General features: G+C 41.6%; 1 protein-coding gene across 3 annotated transcripts in view; it reads left to right on the top strand.

Annotated features, from left to right (window-relative positions):
- Positions 1–242: 242 nt before the first annotated feature.
- Positions 243–21103, top strand: part of TMEM158 (transmembrane protein 158) — a 32490-nt gene continuing 11629 nt past the window's right edge. For 2 of the 3 annotated variants that reach the window (XR_004538405.1, XR_004538406.1), the window contains exons 1-2: positions 243–1466; positions 14736–14885. Coding sequence is in view for 1 of the 3 variants with exons in the window: in XM_033934385.1 (XP_033790276.1) it covers positions 450–1439 (990 nt within the window). In the remaining 2 variants the exon portion in view is untranslated. Of the gene's footprint in view, positions 2404–14735; positions 14886–21103 lie in introns of those variants that run through there. The other variant, XM_033934385.1, reaches the window with a different exon arrangement.

Genomic DNA, 21103 nt, shown 5'->3' on the forward strand with positions numbered 1-21103 from the left:
AGGACCGATTGAGACATCCGGGTTTAACTTCAGTCAAACCCTTTTTCTGGAGCTTTACGGCAACCCTCCACCCAGGGGACAGGAAAATACCTACTTGGCCCGAATGAAACTGGTCTTGAACCAGTAAGAAAGGCATAAGCTACCACCAAACCCCTGCCGTGGAAGGTGTGGCCCTGTTTATTGTTGGGCTTTCTGAGGAAGAGGAGGGAGATTGCTGTGCTAAGTGCAATAGCCATGAGCTGTGTCAGGCGCCGCTGCCTGCAGGCAATGACAGAGTACAAGAGTCAGCGTCTGATTTTACAGTCCAGCCCATGTCAGTGGTAAGAGTCTCAAGAGGTGCTGCTGCTGGATGCATTCACTCGCTCTGTCTCTCTCTGACGACAAACTAATCTGGTAAGTGGCACTTGCAATAGGGAGAACTCCTTTTCCTTAATCCACTTAGAAGCCCCATGCGGAGGGCAACCTTTCTCCTCTCCAAAAGAGACGCCCACTCCCTCCTTAAAGAGACAAATCTGTGCGGACGCTCGCTGGCCGCTAAAGGCTCCAGTGCCAGCCCGGAGATTTCTTTCTCTCGTGGGGAGAAGGAGGAGGAGGGAAGTGCAGCAGCGACAAACAAAGCCAAGAGGAGGGAGGGAGAGAGCAAATGGGATGGAGGCTGTGAGAGCGAGGTGAGACAGTCCAGGGCAGAAGCAGGAGAGGGAGCTGCTTACCACGATCCCTTCTCATGCCCCTCCTCGCCCCTCCTCCTCTCTGAACGAGCCATGCTCCGGGGGCTGCTGGCCATGCTTGCCGTCTCTGCCGCCGCCTGCTCTATCCTGGACTTGCAGTCGCCACCCTCCAATGCCTCCCGCAGCTCCCTGGAGCCCAGTCTGCAGGAGGAGGAAGAGGGGGCAGAGGAGGTCAGCAGGGCTGCCCTGGCGGAGCCGCTGGAGCCCACCTGCAACGTGAGCGTGCAGCGCCTCCTGCTCACCTCGCTGCTGGTGCGCTGGAGCGGTCCCCGCCTGGGCTTCCAGTGCGACCTGCTGCTTTTCTCCACCGCCGGCCCCGGACGTGCCGCCTACACGGCTGCCTACCTACATGCCGCCCCGCCTCTGCTCATCGAGCACCCGGCGCTGCCCGGGCCGCAGCAGGAGCTGCGGCTGTGCGTGGGTTGCGGCCGGCTGGGTGGGGGTGGAGGGCACCGGCGAGGCCACCAGCACCCGCCACACCTGCTGCACGGCGAGCGCCGTGACTTCTGCTGCCTGGACTTCAACCTGGAGGAGCTGAAGAGCGAGCAGGGCTGGAGGCTGAACCGCAAACCCATCGAGTCCACGCTGGTGGCCTGCTTCATGACCCTGGTCATCATTGTGTGGAGCGTGGCAGCCCTGATCTGGCCGGTTCCCATCATCGCTGGCTTCCTCCCTAATGGCATGGAGCAGAGGCGGACGAGCGCCAAGTGAGCCCCCCAGCTGTGCCATGGAGAGAGGGTAATGCCGGGTGCCTGCTCCAGCTCTGGTGCTCTTTTTGTTTGGAGACACTTTCAAACTCTTGTGCAGGTTCTCCTCTTTTCTGGAGTCCAACAGAAACTCTGCAAAGCCCTCAACCTCTGGGATTCATTGCATTTTTTTTTTAAAGACCCCTTTAGCCTGAATCCTGATGAAGTTCTGCATTTAAGGGACCTACTTTGGCTTCACCTTCGTAAGAGGGGGGAAATCCGAATCCTTTCTATTTTCATCAGTTGTATTTTTTAAAGTTATTTAAGTGAACGCTGTTCCAGTATGACAATGGAGCAGTTGTGCTACAGTGGGAGAAGATCTCACGACTGGACACATTGCTTGATTTTTATTTTTTGTTTGCTTGTTTGTTTATAGAGAAAAGTCTTTTGGTAGAATTTAATATCTGATCTATTGTTATAGCAGAAAGTTTTGTAAACCTTTTACACGACCTGTATATACATTTGACATTTGAATTCTATTTTGGTGTGGTTCTTAGCCTTTGCTGTAATGCAGTATTTATATTTCTATCTGGAAGTTATATATATTTATATTTTTCAGTAGAGTAAGTGGAGGGTTCTGAGAAAGCTCTGCTTGGTGCTGAATCCCTGAATCCCAATGATGCTGTAACAGTTGTATGTGCTTTGTATTTGCTGCATCTGGTTATTCTGATTTACAGGTGTCTGTGCCATAGTTGATATGTAGTAGCATTTTTAATATGCTGAGTTGCTTTTTCCTGTGTTACTCCTGTTATTGCATTTTATAATTCCCATTGCCAGTCAAATATTTTCCAGTGTAGAACTAAAGGATTTCTATTATGTCAACACAATGAACTCGCAAGGTTATACAGTTAGTATTATTATATTGTGAGATATTTGCTTTGCTGAGGCCCGCTGTGTTCCTAATAAATTTGGAAACAATGGTGATCATTTCCCAGCCTTGGTGCTTGTTTCCTCTTCTTCCACACCCATTTCTAACCCGTGGTTGTTGTAGCAATGGAATAAGTAAGGTAGCCCTTGATTTTTCTTTCTTTTTACTTGATTTTACTATCTAGAAAACTTTACTAACTCAGATCGGCTTTCAATTTATTTGTTGAATACACTAAGGGGTCTTTTCACTAACCCACAGCAAAAGGAGGCCTTAGAGCACCCTCATGTGGGTCTTTCCCATGCACTAAGGCCATTTTTACTGCAGCCCCAAAATTTTTCTTTTTTTTTTCTATTGATGACGTGATAATGTTATCATTAGTGATGTTCGTCTCTACAACATCATCATCAAAATTTGCCCCTTCCTCTTTAAGCACACTATCCAGACCTTTGTCTACTCTATACCCTCATAACCTCATGCTTAGACTACTGCGATGTACTTTTAACAGGTCTCCCAGTGAACCGCCTCTCCCCCCCCCCTGCAATCTGTGCAAAAGTCTGCTGCATGTCTTATCTTCTGCCAATCTTGCTACACTCACATTACCCCTATCTTCATATCACTTCACTGGCTCCCTATCCACCTTTGCATACAGTTCAACTTCCTATTACTGACCTACAAGTGAGTTCATTCCGCAACCCCTCAGTAACTTTCTTCTTGTCTTTCCTTGTACGCCTCCCCAAGAACTCTCTTCCTCAGCTAAGTTGCTTTTATCTGTACCCTTCTCCACTGCCAATTCCAGAATTCATTCCTTTCATCTCACTGCCTCGTATGCCTGGAATAAACTACCTGTGTCTGTGCATCATGCCCTTCCCTTGTTCAAAAGTAGGCTGGAAACCCATCTTTTTTGAGATAACCTTCAACTCATAATCCTATTCCTCACTACCCTCTGCTCACCACCCTAGCCAGTAGTTTGACCATCCCCACTAACTGTAACTCCTACCCTGCATCCCGTTTGTTTGTCTAGATTGATTAGTTTGTGAGCTCATTCGAGCAGGGACTGTTTTATTCGTTACTCTATATAGCGCTGCACATGCCCAATCCATCCAATCCAATAGGGCTCGACTTGGTTCACAAAAATTAATTGTAGAACAAGGAGAGCAAGATAATGAGGTGCAGGCTTCATCTTGTATAAACCTTGATTTAAATTGGAGAGTCATTTAGGGATTTCTGAAATAGGTAAGTTTTATAAATTTTCCGAAAAGCTGATAAAGAAGAAGTCTGACTTCTATAGGAAGATCATTCCAAATTTTAGTAAAAGAAAAAGTAAAGGATCGACATATCTTGCCTAAGGCTTTAATTCTGTTAATAGAGGGGAAGGCGAGCTTATATTTATGAATTCCCCTGGAATGTAATGGCTGTTGGGAATTGAACGAGAGAACAATCAATGGGGGGAAAAAAATCCCATACAAGATTTTGAATACTATACTGGCACATTTAGAGCTCCTTTTATCAAGCCGCGCTAGCGGGGTTAACGCATGTGACTTTTCATCACGCGCTAACCCCTGCGCTGGACAAAAACTACCACCTGCTCAAGAAGAGGCAGTAGCGGCTAGCGCGACCGGTGGTTTAGCGCGCGGTATTGCGCACGTTAAACTGCTACCGTGCCAGAGCCCTTAAACTGGATTCTCCAATAAACTGGAAGCCAATGCAAGGCTTTCAGCAGGGGGGTAACATATGTCTGCTAGTGCTGTAGAAATAACAGTAGTAGTAGTAGTACAAAGCCATTTCTAAAAATTAATGTACGAGCACTTTTTTGCCGCCTATTTTATAAGCACTAAGGGCTAACCAGTAAGGGCCAGATTATATAAAAGGCGCGGAGCAGCGCCTGCTCGGCATAGTTGTCAGTCAAAAAAACAGTTGTCAGTCTCACCCAGTAGCGTCTAAGCACACTTAGGTGTCCTTTTCACTCGCCTAATTTGGCGGTCCCTGTGTCGGGTGCCTAATGATACCCAAGTCAACCACACCTATTCTCCGCCCATAACCAGGCCTACTTTAAAACATAGGTATCGTTAGGCATCTTTAGGTGAGGGGGGGCACCTCCACTTAGGCATCACTGGGCATCCTAAGAGTTTGGTGCCAAACTCTTCAATTGATTAATTAATGGGGGGTTTGATTGGCTGAAACCCAGTGTGGTCAATTACCAATTAAAAAATAAAAATCGGGCACAGATCCCGAACTTAAGTGCAGAAACACCCAGTCTCCTCCCCCTGACATACCCCATCAGACAATTTAATTTTGAGCATGCAATTAGCATGGCATACATTTGGCAGCTACCACAGGAAGCCATTTTAAGCTGCATTAGGTGCGTATTTAGCGCCTAACTGAGCTTACTAAAAGATCCCCTAATTATGGAGTCCTCCAAGCCCTTATCAGTCCTGGAGAAAAGGGGAGTGTGTGGAAGTTGTGAAACCCTTGAGGGGGGGGGTCATTTTATATAGCTTTTTCTGTCTGTCTGTAAATCTGCTTACACCCAGAAAAGGGCCTTAGAGGGGTTAATTGTATAAACGAGGCTTGTAGAGTTCATTCAGACATTTGCATCTCATTGGAGCAGGTGTAAAGTTGTGGGTTGCCATTTTTGTGCTGTTTGGGTTGGATCTTAGTGCCTGTTATAGAAAGCACGTAAGGCCCTCTTTTATAAAGGCGCACTAAGCATTTTAGTGTGGATTTAGCGTGTGCTAAATCAACACGTGCGCTAACGCATCCATAAGATAACATGCACGCGTTAGCGTTTAGCACGCATTAAAAAGCTTAGCGCACCTTTGTAAAAGAGAGGGTAAGTTGCCTTTATAAACGAGATACATTTTTAGACTTCTTACATAGACAACCTGCTATAAAAATCAAGCCCTGTGGGACCAGCAAGAAAAAAAGTTGCGGTGTGAGCTTTCAAGACCTTGCATACTCCTTCTTCAGGTCCTAATGGTGCTACAACCTATAAAGGCTTGAGTACGTAATTATAATTGAAGCATTAGAGCGTCTGTAAACGATATTGAATGTTGAGCGAGATGGAGGTATTGGATGAGGGATGGCTTTAACCATTATGCAAAGCGGTGGCTGCCTAGGGCAGCAGCTAGGGGATGGCAAAGAGAAGTAGAGGTCAAAGCAAGTGGTTATGATGTCACACTAGCTGGAAAACTGCCAAACCTATAGCATAACAAAAAGAACAATTGGCAGAACCCAATATTAACCTCTCAAAGAACATCTGCTGGCTTTATTTAAATAGAAATTAATAAAGGTGAGACACCTCAGTATGGGCCAAAGTTGAGCACTTTAATACTGCTATATGACTTTTGTAGCCCCCGGCAAAAGACTCATAGGTGACCAGCACCAAGTTTAAAAACCCTCAATAAGTCCTGCCCCATACATTATTTGATCTCCATAATAATAAGTAGTGACTGTGAATAAACGCCCAGCAAAAGGCTGTAAGAGGAAAATGGAGGGCCAAAAAGGAATGGCTCAAAAAGCCCCACCCCTTAAATAAATATTTTCAAAATATTTTCAAAAGTGCTTATGTGCTGAAGATGTAAAAAGATATATCTAAAAAAAATCATTTCATTCGCAAATTTTATATAAATCCCAGCAAACAATAATCAAAGATCACAGTCCAGTCACAAGACTCATCCGAGTCCCAACGAGTGATTGTCTCAGCTCGACAGAGCTCCGTTTCGCAATCTTCATCAGGAGCTGAAACATCCAGTTAAGTCCCGGCTGGAAGCTGATGCAGAAAAATCTTCTTAATTAACAATAACTCCAACCACTGGCAGAATAACGCCGATCACGGCCCGTACTGGGGTGTCTCACCTTTATTAATTTCTATTTAAATAAAGCCAGCAGATGTTCTTTGAGAGGTTAATATAGGGTTCTGCCAATTGTTCTTTTTGTTACACTAGCAAAGAGCCAGCAGCGTATTTTATTCCCTGCAGGGAGGGTGGGTAATTTTTGCATATCCCCTTTACCTGGGTAGATGGATTTTAGTAGCTGCTGTCATTACTGTATACATGAAAATTGTTTAATATGTAACATTTGATGCAGTTTTACAAGCTTATTCTGTGGCAAGTGCTATTGGGACGATTATGATTGCTCAGTCTAATCAAATTCTCTGAGGAAGGGCGTTGGGGGCATGAAAGTTAGTTGAAGGGAACACAAAGCTGAAAGTTCCCACAGGGCATCCGATACCCTCATATTGGCCTTGATCAGAACACTTTTAATTGACATGCCCTAAATAAATAGGTTATCCATATACAGTTATAAGAACATAAGAACATAAGAAGTTGCCCCCGCTGAGTCAGACCAGAGGTCCATCTTGCTCAGCGGCCCGCTCCCGCGGCGGCCCATCAGGCCTAGTACCTGAACAGTGATCCCTGATTAATTTTATAACTTACCTCTAATCCCATCCCTATAATCTACCTCTACTCTTATCTGTACCCCTCAATCCCTGTCTTCAGAAATCCATATACAGTTATAAGGATCTGGATGTAAATATGTTTGGGTATAAATCTACCCCACACTGTATCTTCAAGGACGCCTCATCCCCACCACTCCACCGCTGTGTGATTTCTCAAAAAAACTGCAGGAAGATTTACATGGTGCCTCATCATTGGCTGTCCCACTTGTTGCATATCAAGTGTTTTTCTCAAATAGCATTTTCCCTGTTTCTCTTATTTTTAAATACTTTCGTTTTATAGTTATTTTAAATATGATAAATATAATAAATAGTATAAATATAAAGTGCAATTGTACTTAGCTTAATCACAGCCAAACCTGGGAGTCTGACCCAACATCTTTCGCACAAAGAAGTGCTGTATCAAGGGTCTCCCGAGGTCGCTGCCGTCATCCGACTCCAAGTAAGGTATGAATAAAAGATCTTTCTCTCATACCTTACTTGGTGGTGGGGCTGAGGCATCCTTGAAGATACAGTGTGGGGTAGATTTATACCCAAACATATTTACATCCAGATCCTTATAACTGTATATGGATTTCTGAAGACAGGGCTGGATATAACATAAACGGATATAGTTTGGCCATTTTATTTTTTTGGACTAAATAAATAGGTTGGCAGGTGAATTACAGTATCATTACAAGAGCTTCTTTAACCTGGTCCTGTATTTAACAGAGGAGATTTGTAATGAAATTGCAGATAGCAAAGGGACATTTTAATAAAGGGCATTAAACCCTAACACATGCTTAGCTTATGAGAGAAAGTTTACCACAAAAAGTATTAAGGCATTTTGCCATTTCCTGTGTACTAAGGGCCCGATTCTAAAATTAATTGGTTTTAATTGATTTAAATCGGTGCATTAAGTGGCTGCGCTGAAAAACCAATTAAAATGCCATTTTAAAAAAATGGAGGTGCCTAAAGGTACCTAAAAAAAAGAACATTATTATTACTCCTATGGAAGAGCTTTACGATGGCTAATGCCACTGTAGGCGTGGTTAATGCTGGAGGTATGAGTAGCCCTAGGTGTCATAAGGCGCCTCCGTGCATGTGATCCTTGTGAAAGGTGGGCCTCAGAAATGTAGGCATTGAAAACCCTGGCCTATATTCCCGGCACCTACCTTTCATGTCGCCATGATTCTGTAAAAGGTGCCATTGCACGATTGACATGCGATTGGCGGCTGTTTTTAAGGCAGGAGCACTGGGGGGAGGGGGATTCATCAAGGGGTGCTGATTTAGCACATGCTAATGATTAGTATACGCTAAATGCTAAGATGCCAATAGGAATATAATGGGTATCCTAGCATTTAGCATGCGATAATCAGTGCGCACTAAGGGCTAGATTCACTAAGCAAACTAGTAAAAGTTAAAAATTTTTTTTAAAAAAGTCGTGGCTCTTAGACGCATGCACAGACCATCTACAGATGGTCTGCGCATGCGTCAGGATCACTACAGAGCAATCCTGGCGGTCGATTGGGGGCATGTCGGCGGTCGATTGGGGGCAATTCGTGAATCAGCCCCCCAGACTTGGATCAGATCAGATCCAATCCATGTCCTTTGTGATTCTAGCCCTTTATTGGTTAGCATAGACTAAAGTTCCCTTTTATCAAGCAACGTTAGAACTTTTAATCACTAGCCGCTGCAATAAAAGCTCCGATGCTCATAGAATTTCTATGAGTTAAGCCTCAGAGCTTTTAGTGCAGCGGCCAGCAATAAAAAAAAAAAATACCTTAACACGGCTCGATTAAATCAGTTAGCACTCCTTAATGAATTCTCCCCTTAGAGCCTTCTAAATAACAGGTGGTAAATTCTCCTGCATTAATTGTTTGCAGTTGCTTGCTAATGACAACATTAGCTCATGACCTGCAAAAAAAAAAAAAAAAAAGAAAAAGCCTTATTTAACTGATGCTTTAAAAATACAAGGGACCCCATAAGACTATTTTCATGAGATAAGTGCATCGTATCAATGTTCCAGTAATATATTGAAATCAAATTGTAGCATGAGAAGAAACGTTAATTTTGGAATTATATGAAAATTTTGAAAAAAGAGAAAAAAGAATATCACCATTTCTCAGAGAGTGACTACTTAAATTGAATATGCAGTGACTGGATGGTAAACTCTTGCCCTAAGAGGGGGATCACTCTCTCTTCAGAGTTTCACTTCTCTGAGTGTACTTTAAAATAGTTTCACTCTCTTGAAATTGGTGTGTATCACAGTTTCCTTTCATTATAATAACAAGATTTAACTGACGTTTGTAGTAGTAGTATTTCCCTGTTTTTGGTGGAAACGAAATTAAATACAAGTTTAGCACATGGGAAAGTCCCCTGCTAAAACATGCTAAGCCCATTTTTAAAGCATTTTAGTAAAAGGACCCCTACATCGGGGGGGGGGGGGGCAAGATGGCGACTGAGCAAGATGTGCGAGTCCAGGCTCCAGCTCCGGTGTTATAATTTTTCCTTTAATACTTTTCCTACCTATCTTCCTGATGCCTAAAAGAAGAGGGAGGTTGAGGAGTAACCTTCCACTCCTTCCTGCCATATCAACATTGTGTCAAACTTCAATAACATCTTTTGTGGTACCTTCAGCGATGTTGGGCGTATCCAATGCTGTGCCACAGGGAGGACACAGCTTGGAAATCGATTTTTTGCTTAGCCCATTGGGACCTGAGCCTCCCCCAACAACCGGAGAGGCGGCGGAGGCATATCTTCGATCAGAAGACTCTCGTAAAGAGGGAAGGGAACGCTCCCAGCGGCAAACCCGGAAGGAGAGACCTCGATGCAAGTAGAAGCATCGCTGTTTAGTGGGGGGAGGTGACCCGAGTAGAAGTGGTGGCGAGTTCAGCGGAGATAAGAGCCTAGGAAGTTTCCTACGGCTCGAACAAGAGCAATCTCGAATGCCTGACCTCAAGCCACTTTCAAAGCCCTCAGTGATTACACTGGATTCCTTGTGGGCTGTCATTGAAAATCTCCATATGGTATGTACTAACTTTATTTCAGTAACTTTGAATATACCAACAAAAATTGCACAACTTGAAATGGGAGCTCAGAAACAGAATGAGAAGATTGGAGAAGTGGAGAAAACTACTAATGAAGTAAAAACTGTGGATAAGGCTTTACTTCTAAGGAAAATCGAGAACTTGGAAAATCAAAATAGGAGTTTGAACTTGAGATTTCTGAATTTTCCGTTTCCTAAATGCATGTCTCCAAGGGAAATTTTCAAGAATTTCCTGATTACTATATTGAAAGTTCCCAAGTCCAATTTTCCTCCACTACAAAAATTATACTTTTTGAAAAGGACTCTTAAAGACAAGAATGAAATTGGAGAAGAGCAAGATATAACAGCTTTATTGGAATCCTTAAGTATTGAGTTCACTGGTCATGCAACATTGTTGGTTACCTTTGTCTTTTACCAAGAAAGAGAGATGGTTCTAAAGTTGTACTATAGCTTGAAGCAAATTTCCTATTTAGGTGAAAGAATATATATTTTTCTGGACATTAAGTGGACTCAAGCTAGGAGAAAGGAATTTCTAGCCTATCGGGATAAAGTGCTCTCCTTAGGTGCTTTCTTCCAATTGAGATTTCCATGTAAATGCTTTATTTCATATTAGGATGTTAGATATATATTTTATGATCCAGTTTAGTTTCGTTTCTTTCTAGAGGGGAAGGGGATTTCATTTGCAGCCTAGGGGAAAAGTGTAAAAATCAAGTCAGTCAGAAAGCTGAAAGGATTTGCTCAATTTCTTTTAGTATCCTTTTTTAGTCTTAATTTCCTCTCCCTGGAGGATTAGTATCATTGCCCCCCCCCCCCCCCCACTCAGTTTGAGGACTATATTCTGTATCATATTTTCTTATTCATATTATATAACTTTAATTCCCAATGGGGAAATTGGGAGTATTTTATTTTGTTTTATTTCTTTCAAAGTTTATGCTTTGTATTTAATTTGAAAAAAATTTTTTTTAAAGGGCCCCCTACTTCACCTAAACATCTCCTTTTCCACAATCTATGGCAGCTAGTGATACTGAGCAACACTGAAATATATCAGTATTTTTCAAACCATAACTTGCTCAGCTGATTCTGGATTATCCTTTGGCCATTCTCCAACAGATAAACATTCTGAAGCTTTTACCGCCTTGTGGTATATATGTTAGTTTTACAAGAAATTATGCATGGCATGTGATTGACGTTTTTCCTTTATTTTCATCATTCTGACTAGATTGGTATATGAACTTACTTGTTACAAGATATCAGTATTTACAAACACACACCACTTCTACTGTAAGGTTTCTTCATACAAGTATGTAAAATTCATATCCAGATAAAAGTGGGGAGGCTAAGTAAGTTGCTTTTACTTTTTATTATGTTTAAAACATTTTTTATGTGTTCTATTGCATCTTGTCTATTTTATTGTTTGTCAAATGTCTTGTTATTGAGATATTTGTTTTTATGCTTTGTTTTAGTGAGGTGGAATATGTGATATACTGCCCTTGAAATATCAGAGCAGTTTACAACCAGTAAACAAGAAAAGCAGAAGAAAAAAAGGGAAGAAACGAGTATGAAAAGAGAGCAGAGAGCAACCGAGGGCTGAGCCAGGACCCCAAATTAGAGTGCTGTTAACTCCTTTAGGCCAGGGAAAAATAAGTCCTTAAAGCTTGGTTCAAATCAGGGTAAAGCCTGTTCAGTATGAAAATGTTTAGGGATAGAGTTACTAAACTAAACTAAAACTTAGGGCTCCTTTTACGAAGCCACATTAGCAGCTTTATTGCACGCACATTTTTAGCGCGTGCTAACCCCCGCGCTAGCTGAAAAACTACCACCTGCTCAAGAGGAGGCGGTAGCGGCTAGCGCGGCCGGCCAATTAGCGCATGCTATTATGCTTGTTAAACCGCTAACGTGGCTTCGTAAAAGGAGGCCTTAGCTTTGTATACCAGGTCATCAACCAAAGGAAGCTTGACACGGTTAACAATAATTAATAAAAAATATACCAAAAGTTTCAAGGGAATTAATTTTTAAAAATATTTTGCAAATAGGAAAGTTTTTAAAGATTTTCGGAAGACTTTGGACTAGGACATCGCAAGGTTAAAGGAAGTTCATTCCATAGTTGAGAAAATTTAAAAACCAAAGAAAGTCTAAAATTCTTGATTCCTTTGATTCCTTTCCTAAAAGGGAGGGAAAGCTTAAATTGTTGGGCATCTCTCGCATAGGAAAATCTGTAAAAGTTCCATGATAGAGGAACAAAAAGAAGCAAAAATGCCATATAAAATGTTAAAAATAATACATACACATTTAAATTGAATTCTAAGATGAACCGGAAGCCAGTGGAAGCTCAAAAACAAAGGAGTCACGTGATCGAATTTGCTCTTTCCATAGATCAACTTCACAGTGGTATTCTGAATCAATTGCAACCTTTGAAGGCAAATCTTTGTGATGCCAAGATAGATAGCATTACAGTAATCTAGCTGAGATAATATAATTGATTGGACCAAAGTAGTAGGTCTAGAATGTTCGAGGGATCCCCCCCCTCCAAAGTTTCCGCAATTTTCTTTTTTAACACTGTTTATTTATCTAAAACACTTGTAGCCCACATATCAACCATCTTTGTGGATAATAACGATAAAAACATAATTAAAACAAAACATTATATACATAATAAAACAGAATATAACAGATTATTAAAAATAACAACATACAATAAACAACTTAGGCATATGCCTTAAAATATTTATGAAATATCTCAAAAGCAAAATTACCTCACTTTTCCACATAATCACCCAGTTTTGCCTGACTAGTCACATGACACTCTATGACACCCCTTTTACCCCTTCTCCTGCCCCAACCATTTTCCGTGAAAATATGAAAATGCAGAAACTTTTTGAAGAACGCTCGTAGAATGCAGGGTTGCTGGTAGACGTGTGATGCAACTTTGAAGAGGGGCAGAATTGACAAAAGTGTATCGGCATGGGAGTGAAGAGCACAGGAGGGAACATGTGGGATTAGCATATTGAATAAAGCTGCGGGTTGACCAGTTTTCAAAACTTCAAAAGTCAACACGAGAACCTTAAATTCTATTCTAAATGATACTGAGAGCCAATGTACCGCCCTAAGGGGTAGAGTCATATGGTCTTTGTGTTCTTTAGGTGCATTCACTTGCTGTCATTACTGTGATTGATAAATTGTGACGATAAATTATGTACAGCTAAAGGCTCCTTTTACTAAGGTGCGCTAACATTTTAAGCGCACGCACGAAACTACCGCGTGCTACACCACACGGTACACTTCTAGAATAATGCCAGCTCAATGTTGGCGTTAAGGTCTAGCGTCCGGGGCAATGTAGCGCGCACTATTCCACGCGTTAAGGCCCTAACACACCTTAGTAAAAGGAGCCCTAAATCAGCACAAAAAATTCTTCACACCACAATAAAACAATTTATATGTCACCACAGACTCAGTAGCTACCTTCAATTGCCTTCCATTATCCAAACTGAACTTTTAGTATCCCAACCATTTCTCGTGAAAATATGAAAATGCAGAAACTTTTTGAAAAAGTATATATGAAAAAAACTTGACTTCTGACCTGATATCAAGTTTTGCCCATCGGCTGTGTCAAGGATTGCCCCCTTCAATCTCATGCCTGCCATCTCATTGCTATCACTCCCTAAGACTCCCCATTGAAGGTCCTTTATTGCCTAAATAGTGAAAATAGCCACACGTTGGGGTCCTTTTACTAAAGCGTGCTAACCAATTTAGCACATGCTAATCAATTTAGTGTGCTAACAATTGGCACATGTTAAATGCTAAGGCGTCCATAGAATATAATGGGCGCCTTAGCATTTAGTGCGTGATAAATCGGTTAGCGCACTAAATCGGTTAACGCACCTAAGTAAAAGGACCCCGTATTGATTTGAAATGGACTGAGGAAGAGTTTGACATACTAAAAGTTCAGGAGTCCCTTTTATTAAGGTGTGCTAACTGATTTAGCGTGCTAAACGCTAAGGCATCTATTATATTCTATGGGCACCTTAGCATTTAGCGCATGCTAAATTGGTTAGCGCACCTTAATTAAAAGGACCCCTCAGTTTGGATAACGGAAGGCAACCAAAAGGTAGCCACTGAGGTCCGTGGGGAAATATAAATTGTTTTATTGTGGTGTGAAGAACTTTTGTGTTGATTTAGTTGTAGATTATATTTCACGCTGAAGACTATAGAAGGTGCTATTGGCGAGTTAATACATTAGGTATAGCATTAGAAAATGCTTTCAGACTTCAGCTAACCCAGTGCCACTGTGGCAAAGTAATCTGATCAAGAAACAATAGACATGGATTTCATATGTACTGTATAATGTATGCTTACAATAAATTGGTATGTAAGTGTGTATACATGGAATCGGAAGCCAAGGAAGGGCCTCAACAATGAGATGTGAGCATACAACGAGGAAGTCGTGAGGAGAGGATGTCGATTGAAAGGGGACATGATCAAAACATTCACTGTCCCCTCTCAATCTCCTCTGCTGATCTATTGACATCCTCTCCTCACGACTTCATCGTTGTATGTAAGTGTGTGTGACATTAAACAAAGTGAAGAGGAGGAAGATGAAAGTGAGCTTTGGGGAGCCAGCTGCTGATGGGAGATTTTACTACAGACTGAAGCACTCAGAGTTTGAGATCTCAAGAGTGCCTTTGACCTGTCATTAATAAACCAGAGCTAGCAAGAAGTGAAAAATGGGGGGAAAAATGTCAGAAGGTGGCAAAAACGAGCAGGGTTATTTTTCTATGATTGTACTTTACACTGAACCATATGAAATGCCCCCCCCCCCCCTTTCCCAGTAGTGAAGGAGTCTACTCTCTAAAAGAGGAATGCATATAGTTGTGTTCTCACACAATAGTAAAAAGGATTTATCTTTTTTTAGATGATATGAACTCGGCGAAGTCAGGTCTTCCTCTGGAATTATTAGTAATGTGCAGCTGATGGCAGAGGAAGCTCCAAAGGAGGATTTACTGCTTCATATCTAATCTTTTCCTCCTTAGGGATTGCTGCCGGGAACTTGGTTTCTATATCTGTAAGTAGAAGCTGAGGGTACAGAGGGTAACACAAAGCAGAAATAAAAATAAATGCTTATGTTTTGCTCTATGCCCATTCTGGCACAAAAATTGCTTTCCAGTATATTGTACTGTAGATGTGCTGTGTATACCTCTGGCTTGTTTTTATAGATCGTGCAAAACACAAAAAAATCACAATGGAAACAAGTCAAAACTGGTCACACGATCAAATATGAATCAAGACTTGTGATGATTATCAAATAGAACTTAAGCTGTGCTCTCAGATGCCTGCACCGGTGAATCATCAGTGAATTCTACACAGTATTTTAGCAGGAGGTGGTATCTTTCATTGAGCACTGCTTATTTTATGATATAAAAATGAATATACTTATAGTGCTAATCTCTTTTCAATTTGTGAGGTATATAGTGCAAAACCAAACAAAAAGAAATAAATAAATCATTCAATAAAGTGACAGCAAAAACCAGCACTTATCTTAACGCTGTTCGTAAGCCGGTCAATGATTGCTGACACCAAAAATAGCCCAACGGGAGCTCCGTTTCACCTTATTGAGGCTTCATCAGGGGTTTATGGCATTGTGTGCAGCTAGATTCTAAATTGAAAGCGCCATTTTTGATTCGAATTAGAATCTAGCTGCACAGAATGCCATAAACCCCTGATAAAGCCTCAATAAGGTGAAACGGAGCTCCCGTTGGGCTATTTTTGGTGTCAGCAATCATTGACCGGCTTACGAACAGCGTTAAGATAAGTGCTGGTTTTTGCTGTCACTTTATTGAATGATTTATTTCTTTCTTTTTGTTTGGTTTTGCACTATATACCTCACAAATTGAAAAGAGATTAGCATTATATGTATATTCATTCTTATATCATAAAATAAGCAGTGCTCAATGAAAGATACCATCTCCTGCTAAAATACCGTGTAGAATTCACTGATGATTCACCGGTGCAGGCATCTGAGAGCACAGCTTAAGTTCTATTTGATAATCATCACAAGTCTTGATTCATATTTGTTTTTTATAGACACACAAGAGAAAGTTTCCCTATGTTCTGTAGCAATTAATGTTTTTCTGTGCACAAAGTGTAAGAGGTCCAACTCTCTTGGGTTGGATGTCTGATTCTGAACCAGTTAGTTAAGTCCAGCACAGAAACTTGGCCTTTGTTGCGTGGAATCCATATAATATTGTGCTTGGATGCCATGTCTCACTGGCAGAGGAAGTGACTGGTACAGGACTGTTCAGGAAGTAACTCAGCCGGGATCATACTGGGACAGTTTCCAAAACAATATGGCTACTTGCAAGATTCATGGAAGACTTACCAGTGACTTTTGCACTAGTTCTGAAAGGAAAAAGGCATGCATATTTTCTCTTTGAAAACTGCCCATGGAAAAATGTCAGTCCTTCCCCCACCCCAAAATACTCTTACCTGTTTCTTCATCAATACATTCCCCCTTTCATCAAAGTGTGCAGTTTTGAACTTGTGCTGTAGAATTTCTTTTCCCTAATCTCATCCCTGGGAATGCCTTTCCTGGAAGGGGTCAAATTGTGTATGGAGGAACAAATGTTACTTTTCAGGATACTATACTGTAGATGTGTACAAGGAGCTGCTGAGAAGTTTTCAGCTCAACCAAGAAGAGAATGATGTGGTGCCATGGAACTTACAAGTTATTCCACATTTTTCTTGACCCTTTTCGATTTAGTGATATGAAATGAAACTAAAAGGGTCAAGACAAGTATGGAATAGCTTGTAAATTTCATGACTCCACATCATTCTCTTGTTGGTTGGCCTGAGAACTTTTCAGCGGCCCCTCGTATACATCTGGCTTGCTCTCAGTGCAAGAAAACATTTTCCTGTGTTCTGTAGCAATAACTAATGTTTTTATGTGCACTGGAAAGCAACATTTGTTCCTTACGTCCTACACAATTTTACCCATTCCAGGAAACCAAAAAACCAGCAAAAGTGGAGTCAATGGACTGGAGAAACACAGGTTTATTTATGACATAAAATAAAACAATCCATTACAGTTGACTAGGAGATTCAAAACATTTAAATACTTAACACATACCCTATAAAGTACACACACTAATGAAAAGGAAAACCAGGTAGTGTTTCTCATTCCACGTTTTCAAATTGAGTTAATTCACTTCAACTGTTATATAGTAAACACTTTCATATTATACCAGTGTGACTTATGAGAGTAATTACTCAAAACCTTTCTTTTGTATCCCATGCACTAGGGAGTTTTTCTGAAACTCAAAAACCTAAAAATAAACTAATCAGGAGATTTAATTCATTTTAGTCGCTCTTCTCTGGACCCATAGTACTACTCAAAAGGGTCCAGAGAAGAGCGACTAAAATGGTTAAGGGGCTGGAGGAGTTGCCGTACGGTGTGAGATTAGAGAAACTGGGCCTCTTCTCCCTTGAAAAGAGGGGACATAATCGAAACATTCAAGACAATGAAGGGAATAGACTTAGTAGATAAAGACAGGTTGTTTACCCTCTCCAAGGCGGAGAGAACGAGAGGGCACTCTCTAAAGTTAAAAGGGGATAGATTCCGTACAAATGTAAGAAAGTTCTTCTTCACCCAGAGAGTGGTAGAATCTGGAACGCTCTTCTGGAGGCTGTTATAGGGGAAAACACCCTCCTGGGATTCAAGACAAAGTTAGACAAGTTCCTGCTGAACCAGAACGTACGCAGGTAAGACTAGACTCAATTAGAGCATTGGTCTTTAACCTAATGGCCGCCACGGGAGCGTACTGCTGGGCACGATGGACCACTGGTCTGACCCAGCAGCGGCAATTCTTATTTTCGTAAGGTTCTAAATAAAACAACAACAACAATTCTGTCAAGTAGTCCCAAGCTGATACAAGTAATACCACCTTGGCAAATACAATAGCAATTTGTCAAACAGTCCAATGTTATAAACCAGCTGGCAGACAGTATGATAAAAAAAAGCCAAATGAATCAGGACACAGCTGACAGGTGGTAAAACATATAAAGGTCCCAGTTGGATGAAAATGGGCCTACACAGATGGGTTTTGGTGTACAAAAATGCCTTCATCAGGGGTCCCTTGATGAAATCACCTGGCTGAGCCAAAAATTGACAAATTCATAAAAACTTACAAAGAAGTTGAAGCGTCTCAGGTAGGTAATGCTAGGTTAGAAGACTGAGCAGTGTGGAACACATTAGCTACATGAGAGATTCTTCACCACCTGTCAGCTGTGTCCTCCTGATTCATTTGGCTTTTGTTTACCATAGTCTGCCAGCTGACTTATAACACTGTACTTTTTGACAAATTGCTATTGCAAGGTGGAATTACTTGTATCAGCTTGGGACTACTTGACAGAATTGCTGTTATTGTTTTTATGTCATAAATAAACCTGTGTTTCTCCAGTCCTTTGACTCCACTTTTGCCGATTCTTTGGTTTACCAGTCTTTAGTTTTCCCTTATTAACCTCCCCCTCTTTTACAAAACCATGATAGCGGTTTTTAGCACACTCAGAATTCCTATGAGCGTCAGGAGCAGCGCAGAACATTCAGCACACTGGCCTACGCTAAAAACTGCTATCGCAGTTTTGTAAAAGAGGGGGGCAGGGGTAAGTGGAGTATTGAAGTTTTTTTGTTTGTTGTGATGACCCATTCCAGGAAAGACACCCGAGATCTGACTTTCTTGGGTTGGATTTCTTGATTATGTGTTTTCACTGCACACAAGGTGGGAAGTTTTCTGGCAGCTTGAGTTATTCTGCAAAAAGTCAACCAGCATATATTTATTTTTTTGAGGGGGGAACATATCCCCCTTCCTATTGAGTTATTTGTGAAGGCTTTGCCTCTCTAGAGTTAAGGTTGATGGCTGTATCTTCCTTGTGTCCAGCATTTGACCTGTACCTTGGTCTGGCGTTGCATAGTGTGCGAAACTGCGCAACCAGAAAGAAAAGAAAAATGAAGATGAGAGAAAGTAAGAAAATAGGCATAAAACATGGTGCAAAATAAGAAAATTAAAGAAAGAATGTAAAGACGATGGGGTCAATGTTCAAAGCAATTTAACTGGCCACTGAAAAGGTCCACTTAGCTCCCAACTCAGAAACTAACTACTTTGGGAATGTCCTGGGATGAAGACAGCACTTGACCAGTTAGTTAAATGTTGTTATTCAACACTTAAGGCCCTTTTTACAAAGCCACAGTAGCATGCACTGAAGCCCACAGGAATTGAATGGGCTTCAGTGCACTTATTGTGGTAGAATCTACTGTGGCTTTGTAAAAGGGGCCCTTAATTGGTCAAAATAACTTCTAAATCGGACTGCATAAATGTTAGTCCTATCTTTATTGCACTTAACTAGCTACGGTTTGTGCTGAAAAGTTCTCGGCCCGCCCAAGAAGAGAATGACCTGGATATGGTTCAATCAATGACCTGAAATAATATTAAAACATAGAATTTCATTTCTGCAAATTGGCACTTAAGAAAATAAAATAACACTTTTCAGCTACAGTGGCAAAACACTCAGAATTTAGGAAGCTGGTTGGTTGGGATGAGAACTTTTCAGCACCCCCTCACATAAATCCAGAAATTCGATATTGGAGCCTGGACATGGCCTTGCCTGAATTTCCCAGTATAACGCCAATAGCAGTCTGCAAAGCACTGAGCACTGCCATCTGACTGTCAACCTCAATAATGAAGAAGATAAAAAAAATAAATAAATAAAGGTAAAAGAGTTGTGGATCTGATATACCACATTTCTGTGACTCAACCAAAGCAGTTTACATTATTATTCTATGCAGATACTTTCTTTGACATAAGAATAGCCTTACTAGTGGGCTCACTAGCTAAGCTTTTGTACCTGGGACAATGGAGGGTTAAATTATTTGCCCAGGGCTATACAGAGGTGGAGTGGGAATTGAACCCACTGCACCAACTATCAGGCTAAAGAGAGGAGATCCACCACCCACTTTTTATTTGCGTCTCTGAGGTTGATGTTGCTGTTGATGCAGCTTCCTCTGCCTTAAAGCGCCCCCTCTGCACATAGAGAAAAGCAGAAAAGAAATAATATAGTTATAACCACACAGCATATAGGAAAGAGTATCTGGGGACCTCTACCAGTAGTCAAAAGTTTTCACTGCATGGAAATCTCCCTTATGGATATCCTGGAAACCTGACTGGCCGGGGTGCCTTCAGGACCAATTTGGGAACCACTGTTCTAGTGTTATTTCATCCCATTGCAATATATTAGGAGGAGAGACTACATTGAGAGACACTTTTATGTAAGCCCCTAACTTTACTGCATTGTTCATTGTGACTCAAACAGCTGCTCTGCAAAAGCCAGTAGCCTGCCCAGCATGTTTGGAGAAAACTGGCTCTGGGCTGAGACAGGAGGAATTCCACTGAGCTCTGGTTTTATGCTATGCAGCTGACTCTTTTCCCTACATGAACACCATAGGAATAAAGATACAGCTGTTCTTTTTTTTTTTTTTTTGATGATTTCAGGCCTGCTGCACACTCATATTTTCCAGATTACACAGCTTTATGCAATGCCCGGAGCTATCAGTGTTTTGGGCAGGAGTGAGAGGGGCAATAGAGGGTTGTACTGGATGAGAAGTAGCTGGAAGTGTGGAAACTATTACCGGGAGATCTTGGTTTAGGGATGGGTAAGTGTCAGAGATGCCAAATTACCAAGGTCTAGGCTGAAGCTTTTGAGACAGTATTGGTTCTAAACTTACATCCTAATGCAGTGTGGGATTTGTAATGTCTGACCAGCCTATTACTAACAGTTCTGCAAGTTCCATAATGCACTAGAATGGGCTGGTCAGAAAACCAGAACTGTTCCAAAATCTCCAGCCTGGAACTGGATAACTTGGCATCTCTAGAATGTAGAGGTGGAGCAGGTGCTCTTGGTGCAGTTGGCTTTATTGTTGGCTTGGAAATGCAGCCTAATGCAATAGACCAGTGGTCTCAAACTCGCGGCCTGGGGGCCACATGCAGCCTGCCAGGTACTATTTTGAGGTCCTCAGTATATTTATCATAATCACAAAAGTAAAATAAAACAGTTTCTTGATTTGCACGAAATTGAGGCAGTGCATGCAAATCTCTCTTATGCATATTCATTGTGGATATCCTGAAAACCTGCTGGGACTAGGTGTGCCCCAAGGACTGAGTTGGGAATGGCTGGACTAACACTTAAAGGGATCATCGTCAAAGAATCAACGCTGCACATGCTGGCAGCTGATGA

This window comes from Geotrypetes seraphini, chromosome 2 (genome assembly GCF_902459505.1).
Source record: "Geotrypetes seraphini chromosome 2, aGeoSer1.1, whole genome shotgun sequence".
Taxonomy (NCBI): domain Eukaryota; kingdom Metazoa; phylum Chordata; class Amphibia; order Gymnophiona; family Dermophiidae; genus Geotrypetes; species Geotrypetes seraphini.